Source organism: Rhipicephalus sanguineus, chromosome 11 (assembly GCF_013339695.2).
Source record: "Rhipicephalus sanguineus isolate Rsan-2018 chromosome 11, BIME_Rsan_1.4, whole genome shotgun sequence".
Classification (NCBI taxonomy): Eukaryota; Metazoa; Arthropoda; class Arachnida; order Ixodida; family Ixodidae; genus Rhipicephalus; species Rhipicephalus sanguineus.
Window position 1 is genome coordinate 30240669 of NC_051186.1, and position 14448 is coordinate 30255116.

Genomic DNA, 14448 nt, shown 5'->3' on the forward strand with positions numbered 1-14448 from the left:
GACAGTGGACACATGACACGTGATGTACATGACACGTGATGCGCATGACTCGTGATCGCCTGACCGTGGACGACACATGACTGAATGCATCGGAATAAAACCGCGCTTCTGGTATCCCTGAGAGAGTCTACTTGCACCTCAAGAGCTCGAGGTCATGTGACCTGAGAAGAAACCTCGGTATGACGTCATTGGTAGAGCGGTTGCGGCAAGTATTGCTATTTTTCCGGTGTCAGTGGTGGGCCCGAGTGGCCGCCGTGCCACTTCGCGGTTCTCACTGTTTTCTTAGCATCACTACTGCCAGAGCCAGGGTCAACAGCGACGTTCCGCTGACACCAACGTGGTTATTTTCTAAAAGCAATTGACTCAACCGCTCTAGCGATGACGCCATACGTGTCATTTCTGCTCAGGTCACGTGACCCCTAGCTGTTGAGGTGCAGACACTACCGTTATGGCCTAAATATTCGTGCGTGGCCTTCCATGATGGCGGCAGCATATACGTGGGCTATTTAAAAAGTAAGGGCCATTTGCTAATATTTAAATATTCACACATTAGAATGAAGATTTAATTGTGCAGCGCCATCTGTTAATTCTTCGCGAAAGTACTAAAGTTGCTGTTCTGAATCAGTAGTTTTCTGCTTGTCGGGGAACGCAAACGACAATGTCTGCGAAAATCGTTGCTCGCGCCTGTTGTGAAGTGCGAGCTGTAATTCAATTTTTTGCTTGAAAAAGGATTATCTGCTTCTCAAATTTACGCGGAATGGTGCCTAGTTTACAGACATGAAGTGACGAGTCAAGGAAAGGTAATAAAATTGTGTCGAGACTTCACAAATGGCCGCACAAGTGTGCACGACTAAGAGCGGAGTGGAAGGGCCAAATACAGACCACTGACACTGTTCAACTAGTGGACCGGGCATTGCGATTAGATCGACGACTGACACTCAGTCGCTTGTCGGATGAATTTCCTCTTGTCAGTCGCAGTGCAATTTGCACGATTGTAACTGAAAAGCCCAGATACCACAGATTGTGCAAGGTGGGTACTAAAAATGCTTACCGACCAACTCAAACAGCAAAGAATTCCCAGGCGGCGAACTTCTATGCAGAGGGACTGAAGAAACTGGTGCAGCGGTACGAAAAGTGCTTAAAATTTTACGGTGGTTATGTAGAAGAGTGAAGTAGTCTTGTGCTAAACTAAGCCAGTCAACAAAAACTTTTGCTAACGAATATTTATTTTGGGGGGACCAAACGGCCCTTACTTTTTGAATAACCCTCGTGTATTAGTTGCGCACTCGAACTCTGGAGCAACTTTTACCGATGTTTCCTCAACAGCCTCTATTTATCAACTATTTTTTTTTTGCCTGTGTGTTTAAATGGAAGCCAAGAAAACTAGATCAAACTGCCGTACCTCATTACGCCTCGTGTTGGTTCCCCATGGCTATATATATATATATATATATATATATATATATATATATATATATATATATATATATATATATATATATATATATATATATATATATATCGATGCGTAGAACACCATCTTTGGGCAGGAAAGACTCGTGCTCTAGATTTCGATTGTGGGTCTATAATACACACCTTTTAATGAAGCTGGAGATGTTTGCCTGGCTGTTCGCCTGACCTGGAGTATAATACACACGTCTCGTTTCACGCTAAAGTGCATGTTTCCAGAATTTCAGCGTTTGATTTTCTTCGAATAAGGTTCGGTTACAGTTGATAGCCGTGGCTCGTTAATAAGATTATTGGAGCGTGCCCTTTTATATAGCTGCGAAAATATAGGGCCACGCAAGTGGCAGCTATCTCTCTAGCTGTTTCGGCGCCCGTTGTTAACCCAGGCTTATCCCAGTGATTTATTTCCCCCTTAGTCAAAGATTGATATCTGTTTCAAGATTCATCGCTGCTTCGTGAACGGGTCACTTCCTATAGTACACAAACCTTTTCACCGGGCGAGTAGGAAAGGTCTGCCAACCAACCCACAACGAATCTTTTCGTCTTCCCCGGATTGTGCGAGTGGCGCTCTGCTTGACTGTCTCGCCATCGCGTGCTGTGGACCGCTTTTGAGATGCTTCACCGTGCCGTCCGAAATGTTTGAGTGATGCCGGTTGGCGTAAGGTCGCAGGAAACAAAAGTGTAGTTATTGTGCGCAGCAGTTACTTCGGTTGCGAAAGGTTCCCTCATCCGCGATAACACGCACGGTGATGTGGGTTCGGCTCCTACCGGCGGCAAGTTGATTTTTTTTTTGTTCCATTCATCTTGTTTGTCAACGAGGGACTAAACAAGGAACGAGGGGGTTGTGTGTGTCGCATTTATTTCATCCCTTGTCCATACAATTTTGTTCTTCAAATTGTCCAGAAAACCGTCATGTCAGGCTGATGTCATCGCTGCCGTGTTTCTCAAGCGGAATCTAAGAAATATTAAGTGAGAGAAAGAATGTTCTTGGTCTTCTTCGCTAATTGGACCAGCTTTCTTCGTCGATAAAAATGAGTTCTTAAAGGACGCTACCGATTCTGTTCCTCTGTGGGATATCTTGAAAGGGCCTTGCCGATGTGCGCGCGTCAACCGCACCCCGCTATTCCACATTCAATTTACCGCGCATGTAATTCGCTGTCCTTTCTTTTTTTTTTTGACGCATCGGACGCACATGTCTCGGGCGGGTCAGCGAACTTGCGTGTGGGTGCGTGCGTGCGTTTGTACGCGCATCGCGCGTCGCGCTATTCGAGGCGACGCGTCTCTAGGCACGCGCGTGTGTTTTGACGCGGCGTCGTCAATCAATTAGGGCGTGCCGGGTGCGCCGTACGCCGAGACCACACCTCTCTGGCCGCGGCAATCACGATGCTTCGCGACGTGTCGAGAATCGCTAATAACGCGCGTATACGCACGGCTGCATGTATGCCTACGCGCGTATACACCGCGCGCTTGTCGTACACACAGAGCATCGTTTGGGTCTCTGCAGCGCGTGGTACAACATTTAACCCCTTCCCACACGCATGCGCACTACATGCTAACTGCTCTAGTGGTTAGGCGAGTTGTTTTTTTTTCTCAATAACAAATCGGCGGAGATCGTAGTACGGACAAGGGGCGCAGTAAAAGCGTACATCAGTGGAAATGCTACGCCTGCCGGTTTTCGTGTAGCCCGACGAGAAAGAGAGGGCGCGACACCGATGCTCGAGTGTTCCTCCGCTGAACATTGAAGTTCAGATATGCCCAGCTTGAACTGGTGCAGCACTCTCAGCTTGAACTATTGCGCTTGGTACGCGAGTAGCACTGTAGGCGATACGTCTGGCAAGCCAACTTTGTACCCTGTGTGACCATCACTGTCCAACGTCCCCCTTGTCCGCGGCACTGGTAGAAAAGCTGCGAGCTTGCTTATTTATTTATTTATTAGATGCGAAGTATGTTAAGGCGGAGCTCAATCCGGTGATGGTGGTGGTGGTGGTGTGCGGCGTGACCACCCTTACTGCGCATGCGCATACCCTCTCCACACACCTCCTCTCCACTCGCCATCTCCCCTCCCCCTCTCCCATACCCCTCTCCCCTCCCCCTTTCCACTCTTCCTCTGAAACGTGGGCTAGACATGCCGAAATTCTCTCCTGCGCAACGCCGCGATGAGCTCGAGCGCATGCGCGTCCCCTCCCCTTCTCTCTCCTCTCCTACGCTGCCCCCCTCTCGCCCGCCTGTCGACCGCGTTCCCCGCTCGCCCTGTGAGAATTAACGGCCAGGCTAGATGGAAGATACGACGCGCGTAGCGTCCCTCTTCGCGTTCCACGACGCGAGGTCGGTAGCATGCCCAACGAACGCCAACGGAACGCTATCGTGCAAGTGCTCCGGCTTCGCATCGCCTCATGGTCCCCTTTAGCGGGAGATGGTGTAATTTTTTATTTGTTTATTTATTTATTTATTTTGTGGCTTCCGTGAGATCAGAGGTGTTGTCCTCCTTGATCTGGCCATTGTCCACAAAAACGTCTTACGCCGGAATTGTTCGTTAAGAGGAAGTTTCGAGCGATCGTGATGCTGCTTAAATTACCAGTGAAGCCAATTGACTGATCAATGGCAAAGTGCACTTAAAGGACGAAAAAAAAGAAAACCTTTATGAATTTTGGCCCAGATGTATGCAGGAAGACTCCGCTCCCCCCCAAACACAAACACACACACACAAACACACAAAGAGAAATTGCTACACATCCTCTTCCGCTCGTCTTTCTCTTACAAAATAAAAGCAGACGACGAGAAAACGCTCAGCTGCAGCGCACTGCGCCCTAATTGCTGTGCGGTAATGAAAGTCGGCCTTAATTAGCTGATGGGCAAAATCGCTGGGCGCCATACTTTCTACCACGCACTTGTAAGTGACCACCGCGTGCTGCACCCTTTGGCAGCGTCTAACGAGGCTGCACGGTATTACAGCCCCGGCAGTTAGCAGTGCTCGCGTTGTGCGCGCGTCTCGCCTCCCATGGCGTGCTGTCGACGTCGCTGCGTGCGGCGGTGCTTTTGCGTCTTACCGCCGCGGTCGACTTAGTGGTTGTGCAAAGTGAATGTTGTTATGCCTAATCGTTCACTTAGCCTCATGCGAGCTGGTACACTGGGCGGGCGATGCTCTTCCCCATTCGTTCTGTTATATGGCCTCTCGTGGTGCCTGTGGGATCCGCTCTTATTTCACTCGGGAACACCGCGCCGCGTGATGTATTAAGGCGTGTCGCCTGGGTGGCTAACCTCTTCAGCTGCTTATTTAGATCTATCCACTCCCGTTTGCTTTACTTCTTTTTCTACGCTTAATTGGGCTTATTCATTCATGGAGGGCCGCGCCGATTGCGTTGTGAGGTGGAAGTACGGTTGCCCAGTAGGGGTGTGCGAATAGTGATATTCGACAACGAATCTAATACTAATCGAGTAATGCGAGGAGAAAATCAAATAGGCCTCTAATATTTTGAGGTTATTGAACTGCCATTTTTACAATTGACGTAAATCGATGTTCAGATTTTAAGATCGATATTACAGCATTGAACGCACATACTGTCACGTTGTCGTGATGGTGAAAAAAGGGGCAGTCGGGATGTTCAAGACGAAACTCTTAACGAAAAGTTAAAGTACAAGCAATACACGCTGTACACTGATAGTGGCGTCGCCTTTTATACATCCCTTATCGAACCTTCCAGGTTATCGCAGATGCTCGCGTTAGCTCTAGAATAAACTCGTCAGGGACATAGCCAGAATTTTTTTTCGGGGGGCAGGGGGGGTTCAACCATAGCTTATGTATGTTCGTGCGTGCGTTTGTATGTGTGCATGTCTATATACGCAAGCAAAACTGAAAAATTTCGGGGGGGAAGGGTTACGCCCTTGAACTCGGTAACTCGTGTCCTCCGCATAATCTTGACGGAACAGTCTGAAACAAATCACGAAGTTTCTAAACATTGCGGCGCGGCCTGCGACGAGCGGTGGTAACAGTTCTTGTGGGTACAACCCGATCAAAAAGCAAATAAATAAGAGCACGTGTCAATACGAAGCATCAGCAACAAATAAGTTTCTTTGCGTGCGTAGAACTCTTCAGAATGGTCAATGAGTAGTTGGTTGAGTATGGCTTTCTGAACTGATTCGGACTGTTGGTATTTCGCGTCCCAAAACCACGATATGATTATGAGGGACGCCGTAGTGAAGGGCTGCAAAATTTTGACCATCTCGTATTCTTTAACGTGCACCTAAATCTAAATACATGGGCCTTTAGCATTTCGCCTCCATCGGAATGCGGCCGCCGCGGCCGGGATTCGATCACACGACCTTCGGGCCAGCAGTCGAGCACCATAACCACTAGACCACCACGACGGGTATGACTTCCTGAGCGACGTATCTCATATTGTCTAGCTATACTGTGGCCGCAGGTACCAAATACTTTCGGTATAATTTGGTGTTTATTTGGGTGCAGTTGACGTTTTTAAATATTCGTCAACTATTTGAAATATATTGTTACATACTAACAGTGGCTGTCTGGTTCCAAGACCAAGTAAAATAGCACATTATCCATTTCGTTATTCGGAACTTTCGAATACTCGCACAGCCCTATTACTTAGAAAACAAAAATAAAAGGAGCAGAGGAGGCAAGGAGGGACCGTGGGCGTTATCACCGCCGTTATATTAGTTGCAAATAAAATATTTGTGCCTCGAAAAGTGTCGCCTAAGCTCTTTAAGATGCGTTCTACGATTCTTCGCATAAAAAGAGGCTTTTTAAAGCACCACGAGATCGGCATTTAAACGAGTGTTGCTGCAGAATAGTGAGTTGAAAAATCACTTGATGGAATTATTCTCTGTTAGTTCTCATTAATGATGCATGTTAGGTACTTCAGAAACCATGGAGCAAGAGACAAACACTAGACAAGATGAAGACAGGACAAGCGCTTCTTCGGTCCTGTCTTCATCTTGTCTCGTGTTTGTTTATAGCGCTATGGTTCCTGAAGTACGATGAACTACCAACACGCCCAAACTTCCTCCCGTCTGAATGTTAGGTACAAAAATTTATGAAGTCACGTGTTTCTTTTATTGCGATGCAAAGAGCAAGCATATTTACTTCTAGCGCTATAAATTTAACTCATTACTTAATTTTCTTGTTGGTACAACGCATAGCTAGGGCTGAGCTGTTATGTGGCGACTTTTCGCAACTACGAATAATTAAGAGGTAATCCTTGCATGCCTTGGAATCTGTCCTTTGCTCTCGAGGAGGAAGGAGAGGATTGTGGGAAGGAGCGTCACGGGATAGAACTTAAGCAACAAGTTGACCCAACACGTCGGGCTAAGTTGCACAAGCATAGCCGGAATAATGCGCACAGCGTATAGTTAGCGAATCAGCCCAACAAGTTCACACCAATTGAAATCTACAGGGAAACAAGCGCACAATTTATTGAGCGCAATATTACGTTTTGTGCAACAGTCCTGTGCGAGAAAAAGCAAAAAGTACGGTTGTTGATTTGTGGACGCTTGTATGTGATGTTCTTTCTGAGTTTCCTTTATTCCGCCATGTTTTTTCCTCACCTTTTGTCTGTGTTTGCTTCGCTTGAATACAAAGCAAAATATTTTGTTGTAGCCGTCATCGTCTAATGATGTGAGAATCTCCTTTTGGTTACATCATCATGATCATGTACAATACAGGACGACAGCCTCTCCACTTACCTCTGTCCAGCTCATGCCAGCAAAATCGCCAGTTTCACCACACCCCCTAATTCTCTGCCAATTTCGACTGCTCCTACCTTCCCGTGGCGTGCATCTGTGGTTGTTCTAATAGATCATCGGTCATCTGTCCAGCGCTTCTTTGAAAGCCTACGCCATGTTAATCGGCAGTGCTGGCGAGTGTGTCAGCGCTCCCTCCATGTTTCACATCACATGCCCATTATGAGCAACAATTCAAGATCACGCAACGTGATCCAGATTTATGTGTGTTTTTGCATCTTATCTCTTTTCGCCCTTCATGCGGTTTCAAATAAACGCGTCACGAGATGATAGCCTGTTCTTCCCAGGTTGAGCCTAGTTCTTCTGTTTTGTTTTCGACCGATATGTTTCCCTACGCCAGTGCAGTAACTTCATCAATTCAAGTCAAGCGTTCCTTTCTCTTAACCCTTTCACACACGACATATGATGGACATTGTGGAAATGAGCGGAACTTACGCAACATTATTTAAAGGCACTAGGTATAAAAAATAATGCAATATTACGTTGAATCACGGGTATTATAGTAATTAAGTTTAATTAAATTGTAGTTAAATATCTATTTGTTCTGAAGTCATTCTTGTCCCGTTTTTGCATAAATAGAATCAAATCTAAGGCTTGAAATACAATGCTATTCGTTTTCGGTTATGTTCATTTCGAGCAAAGAAAAATTGATGTGGCTCGTGGGACGCGACACGTTGAACGAATCGTCGAACATGCTAGTGCCTCCAGCATCTTCAGCAAAGTGACTGCAACAATGCACTGCAAAATGACGTTAAATGAAGACAGATTTATTGCGCACGAGGTTCAGTTCATCCAAACCTCACTGTATGTTGCTCTTTCCTAGCCACTAGTCAACACAGCAAAAACAGGTTGTGTACTCAAATGCGTACAAAGCGTCTCAAAGGGTTGAGAGATGTTGACGGAGCAAGTTCCGAAGCGAGCCTTAATCGGAGCTTTCCTGTGCAGTGATTGGAGTACGACCATCAACAGCGGGCCGCGCGTCCTCTCAGCTGCGCCACCATGCAGCATCCTCAGCACCCGCACGCACCGGGTCTCGTGGACGGATACGCGGCCGCGCTGCCCATGGACCTGCACGTGCCTCCGCCGCATCACCAGGGATACCATCCCTACTTCCGGTAAGCTTGTCTCATCCCGCCGTGTATTGGCAACAACGTGGTACTGACAGTTCGACTGATATGATGGGTTTATGGGCAAGTCGCAGCTTCGTAATATCACACCCGAAGGACTCTGCCGGCGCCGTGCTGTCCTTCCTAAATCCTTCCGTACCTGCACTATGGCGCTGCAGGCGTCAGCTCTTGCTACACAACACTTCAGTCGCGTGAGTGAGCGAAAGCAGTCGCTTTTCGACAAAATTGGCTATTTGCGACCACTTGCGACCAGTCGCTTCGCGACTAGCTTGGTCGCGCGACCGGTGCTAGACGCGGGTGTGAACGAGCCTTGATCGGGGTGGTCGTGGTGAAAGCGTCCAACAGATCGACAGAAAAACTCGACGAGGAGACCCACAACTGAAATTGCAGTTATACAGTTACTTTATTCGATACTAGTATACACTGTTAATATTAATGTAAGCACATATACGATAAGTATAAGAATGAGTGGGATAATGCAGATTATTAGGACGTATACATTCTGCCACGTCATTTAAAATTAAAGCCTCTCTCTAGGAGCTTGGTGGGCGCATTAAGTTTTCACATTATACAAGATGCCGTTCAAAAGTGACCAGCCTGGCTGCAACTATACTTACCAAGGAAAACGCTGCTCGGGACGAATCTTATAGATTGTAGGGAATGAAGCAATCTAGCCAGGAGCGATGCCTCCCAATAGCACAACTCGTTCCGGCAATGAAACTGCTCACTCGTCATCATCGTCATCATCAGCCTGAATACGCCCACTTCAGGGCAAGGACCTCTCCCGTGTTCCGCCAATCAACCCGGTCCTGTGCTTGCTGATACCACGTTATACCCGCAGACTTCGTAATCTCATCGGCCCACCTAACTTTCTGTCTCCCCCTCGCGCGTTTGCCTTCTCTTCGAATCCAGTCAGTTACTCTTAATGACCAGCGGTTATCTTGCCTACGCGCCACATGCCGTACCCATGTCCATTTCTTCTTCATTTCGACTAAGATGTCCTTAACATCCGTCTGTTCCCTGACCCACTCTGCTCTCTTCTTGTCCCTCAAAGTTACACCTATTATTTTCTTTTCCATTGCTCACTGCGTCGTCGTCAGTTTAAGTCGAATCCTCTTTGTAAGCCTCCGGGTTTGTCCCTGATCCCGTTAATCGGGTTGGCAATCGCCGGGCGGATTCTAAGGGCTGGCGTCAAGGCCCTCCGAAAACGCACCACGAAAGCGCGGACAATTTAGAGTTGGTCCTTTGGTGCGCCAGCGAACGCCGGTTTTGGTCCAAAGACCGAGTCAGAGCCGAGAGTCGACAACACAAACGAAAACGAAATATATTCTCAGTTAAGGCAATACAAATAATACAAACACATGCGCACTCGGCTGGTACCAGTTACAACTTCACAATACAATTCAGATGGTGTTTACACAACGGGAGCTAAACAAACAGATCACACGCAACAAATGCAATCGCATGCATTAAAACTATTCAATGACCGTTAAAGTCCTGAATAACAATGGCGTATCCAGTCCGCAATACTTGGACGGTAATCGAATGCTTCTCTTCAAGGAAACACTCACGCCAGCTCCCGCGTTGATCGTCGTAGCTCAACCGTCGTCGTGACTTGTCACGGCTCACACGCTGTCGTCATCGGATTCTTCCAGATCGACGATCGGCCGACCGCACACCATCATAACCACGTCTTCTTTGGCTAACGGAGCCACACTTCGCATAGCTTCACCATCACCGGGCCGACTGACTCGCTCACTGACTTCACTACTCCCTTCACTGACCTCTCTCACTGACTTCACTACTCCCTTCACTGACCGACTGGCCTCGTCGTTTGCACGCTTTTATCCCTTCTTCCCCGGTTTCTAGAAGCGTCGGGATGTTTCTTCTGCGTGCAGTACAGCTAAGCCTGGGGAAAGGGCGAGAGCTTTCTCGTATGTTCGAATCGTGACGGCATCGCTCGCGGACGCGTCACCCTCTCCTTCTAGAAAGATCCAGGCCTTGCCAGGCGTTCGATCGTGTTTACGGCGTCTGGCTCGAGTGGGTGAGGAGGATGCGGCGCGCCGGCGTCTTTTGATGCTTGTTTTTTCGTCTTTCGCGCTTCTTGGGCGCGCGATTCGCGCCGTTCTGTCTCGTAGCAGTTTGAAAGCGGCCTCGCGCGCGCTTTATAACGCGATCGTTTGTGACAGGGTTCCTACTCCGTTGGTAAGTACCGGTAATCTGCTCACTCGTAGCATTCGATATGATATTTAAAACGAGCATTCTGATATTGCCCTTGAAGGTCCCGCAGACCATTCGAGCAGTCAACAGGGGCATGCACAGTTTACTCTCGAATGGGAGGCTGTCGGCCCTGGCGCTCGCATCAAATCTAAAGAAAAAAGAATGGAGGGTCAAATGAAATGCTTCAATCTCAGAACCAACGGGTGCCCATCCTCAACCTTCCCGCAAACTTTGGCAGAAGAAACTTGGGTAGAAGAGAGACGCCCTGTAGCCGTGAACCGAGAACGTTGGGCTGTGTAATCGTTGCGCAACATGAAATGCGGCTTTTCAGTCGCATGGGAAACAAACGTTTTCCCACGCGGGCTGTCAGATTATGCGGACGTCAACGGAGACCGCTAAAATACGTCTGCTCCTTATATGCTTTGCCCCTTTTAATATGCGTAAGAGGAAAGAACATCGTATTACAAAAAAAAAAAAAAAAAAAACGTTTCAATGCTCTTTTGAGCTTTCCACCTCGAAGTGTGGTCGCATCTGCGTAGTTTAGCATTGAACGTGTCCGCGAATCGTCCTACGTCATTCCCATTACATACCTCCTCGCCACGTCTCAACTCCCATAGAAAGAAAGAAAGAAAGAAAGAAAGAAAGAAAGAAAGAAAGAAAGAGTGAAAGAGACGCGAATGGTCCATTGTGTAACGGTGCCTCGCCGAGCAACGGTCCCACGTAGCCTTGGCATGCACGTCGATGCAGAGACGAAAAGGACGGCCACCACCACGGACAAGGAGATTCATCAGGAAAAGTGCGTTTATGGTATAGTGGGCCTCCTCGGAGCATGGGGCGCGAATACTGATGGCACCGCTTGTTGCGGAGGCAGCTCACGTGGCTCCTCTATAGGGGAGCCAGCAAAAGCAAAGCTGCCTGTTTTGTCCAGCATATATTCCCGCTGCTTACGCCGAGTGACCAACACTGCTTATTCTGCTCTTCTGTGAAAGTGTGCAAAGCGCCACTTACGAAGCTCGCTGAGAGCGAGCACTGCATACGCTCCCGCGATCGTCGCTCCTGATAGGCCGCCTTGTGCAACCCTGCATTGCGCATACCAATTCACCCTCTCTCGGAGCGCAAAAAGCAGTCGCAGTTTTTTTTTTCCGCCCACTGTGATTTCGCTCTGCACACACCGGTAAGGCACATAGTTGAAAGTCTTCTGTACTTTATAATTTTTTTTTTGTTACAGCCACGGTTGTACTGCCTGGCGCGGAGAATTGAAAGTCGTGATTCGTGGACAAATATGAAACTTTCAAGACTAGACAAGTCTTTCTTTCTTTCTTTCTTTCTTTCTTTCTTTCTTTCTTTCTTTCTTTCTTTCTTTCTTTCTTTCTTTCTTTCTTTCTTTCTTTCTTTCTTTCTTTCTTTCTTTCTTTCTTTCTTTCTTTCTTTCTTTCTTTCTTTCTTTCTTTCTTTTTCTTTCTTTCTTTCTTTTATTAAATTACGGCAGTGAAATTTTTGGTAATGTGGTGACATCTGCGCTGGCCGAATGAAAGCCTTCGCAATCGCACTCTGTCTCCGCAGATAGCTGCATATTTCGCAACGGTGCGGAGCACATGCACTGATGCTGTCATTTAATCTGAGACCGATCTCACGAAGCTATTGGTAGTACAGGCTGACACCACGTGATCAGAGCAGCGACAGTGGTACGATACAGTTGCTGTTACGATGTGAGGAAGGAGTGAAAGGGATGTACTCCCCCTCCCGATTAGATAAACGCCACCGTAGCTTTCACATTGCTGCAAGACATTCAAGAAGAAGCTGGCATAGTCAGAAAGAGAAAAGGGTTATGTCAGTGGTGTGTTCTCTCCTTTACTTGATAACAATAATACCTGGGGTTTAACGCTCTCCTTCACTTGTTCAGTGCATTGATTGTGTCATTTTAATACGGTGCTAGAACGCTCGGGAATGTTAGGAGATTATGAGAAAATACGTTGCTGTGTGGTGAGATCGAACCACACGAGGCATCAAAAGAAAGACAGAAAGAAAGATACAAGACAAGAAAGAAAGGTGATGCAGTTGGTTAGCCACGTAATTCTTCCGAATTCTCCTGAGATCCGCGTAGGGTGGGCCACTGTGTAGGCTGTTCTTTTTCGTTTTACATAAAGCGATCGTTCTGTGTTCTTCGTGTTGCCGACCTTTGGCCGCGCTTATTTCAAACATGCATAAAAAGCTGCATCCAGGGATCCCATAATTATATATCATTCTTCATGGTTAGTTAATATCAGGATTATTCAGCCGGTGTAGTATAGGAGCGTTGCTTTCCTGCTGTCACAGCACTTTCTGCGCGCATGACATGCAGTAGCCCTGTGGCTATCACGCTGAGCTGATGAACCTGAGGTCGTGGGCTAAAAACTGCTTTTACTGGACAAAACCACGATGTGATTATGAGGCGCGCCGTATTGGAGGAGTGCGATTCTTTGGGCAAGTTGGTTGTTCATGTCGAGATAATTACAGCGCAGAAAAAACGCGGACAGAAGAGAAGGCACGACAGACGAAGCGTTCACTAAAAACTGAAATTTATTGAAGGAAAAGAACACATTGTGAAGGAGACGTGACAGGTAAAAACGATAATAGCACAAAAAAATGAATGCCTACATCATCTGTGGTAGTCATGCGGGGGAAAAGAACACGAGTTCTTTTTTAGTCAAAGTCACAGATGCCACACTTACACAGTGTGTACCCAATCTGGCAATCTCTTTGGCTTTTAAATGCGAAGCATTTCTTAGCGAACCTCAGGCACTTATGGCGTTTCTATCTATCTATCTATCTATCTATCTATCTATCTATCTATCTAGCCGCCTACGTCTGGGCGCTCTCCTGGTCATCTCCATAACTTGTAATACACCAAAATTGGCATAGCAGAGGATCAGTGTACGGCGAACACGATTCACTGGTCATGACATGAATAACGCAAAATACCTGTCGCGTACGTCATGAAACCCTTTCTCTCAGTCACGTGTGGCACATACCTGCTTACCAGAGTTCATGTTATGCGGGTATGTGCCACAGGTGATACAAAGTCTCAACCAACACAGTAAGCGCGAACACACACATTGACACGCAAGGAAAGTGATAACAATAATAATAATTGTTGGGGTTTTTTGTCTCAAAACCACGATGTGATTATGTGAGATGCCGTAGCGAAGGGTTCCGCAATTTTGACCATCTGGTATTCTTTAACGTGCACCGAGATCGTGCAGCACACGGGCATCTAGCATTTTGCTTCAATCGAAATGCGACCGCCGCGGCTGGGGGATCGAACCCGCAACCTTCGCATCAGCAGTCGAGTACCGTAACCGCTACACCACCGCGGCGGACGCGAGGAAAGTGAAGAAGCTGAAGACAAAACGCCCCTGAAAGACGCTCAACTACTATGCACTCGTCGATTACGCAGAAATCAGAGTCAATGCTTCCTACAATAAATCTGAGGAGGGAACCAGGCCTCTCATCATTACCGGTGACTTCAACATGGATTTATCAAGACCCAACAACGCCTCTTTATATTGCGTGAAAGACGGCTCGAATGTGGACAGGGCATCGAAAGACCTCGCTGCCACGTCCAGGACAGGAGGCGTCATAGATCATTTCATCGTAAGAGGCATCCAGGATTTTCACCAGCTGCACTATACATGGCACTTCTCTACACTTAGACCCCTCATAGCTGCGATCACGAACGAATCCGATAACAAGTCTGGTCCAGCCTCTGGTGCTCATTGATCACCTTTGATGATGACCTTGCTCAATAACTGTCAAGAACCCCTCCTACACATACGCACAGGTTTTTGAAACGTGCGTGCGTTCTCCGTCATTCATAACGGACTTGTATAAGCAT

At 47.3% G+C, this 14448-nt stretch overlaps 1 protein-coding gene across 2 annotated transcripts in view; it reads left to right on the forward strand.

The window, feature by feature from the left end:
- LOC119373214 (protein trachealess) overlaps positions 1–14448 on the forward strand; it is a 380134-nt gene that overhangs the window by 12886 nt on the left and 352800 nt on the right. For both annotated transcript variants that reach the window (XM_037643223.2, XM_049410906.1), the window contains exon 2: positions 8173–8342. In XM_037643223.2, the coding sequence (XP_037499151.1) occupies positions 8227–8342 (116 nt within the window). In that variant the 5' untranslated portion in view covers positions 8173–8226. The remainder of the gene's footprint in view (positions 1–8172; positions 8343–14448) is intronic.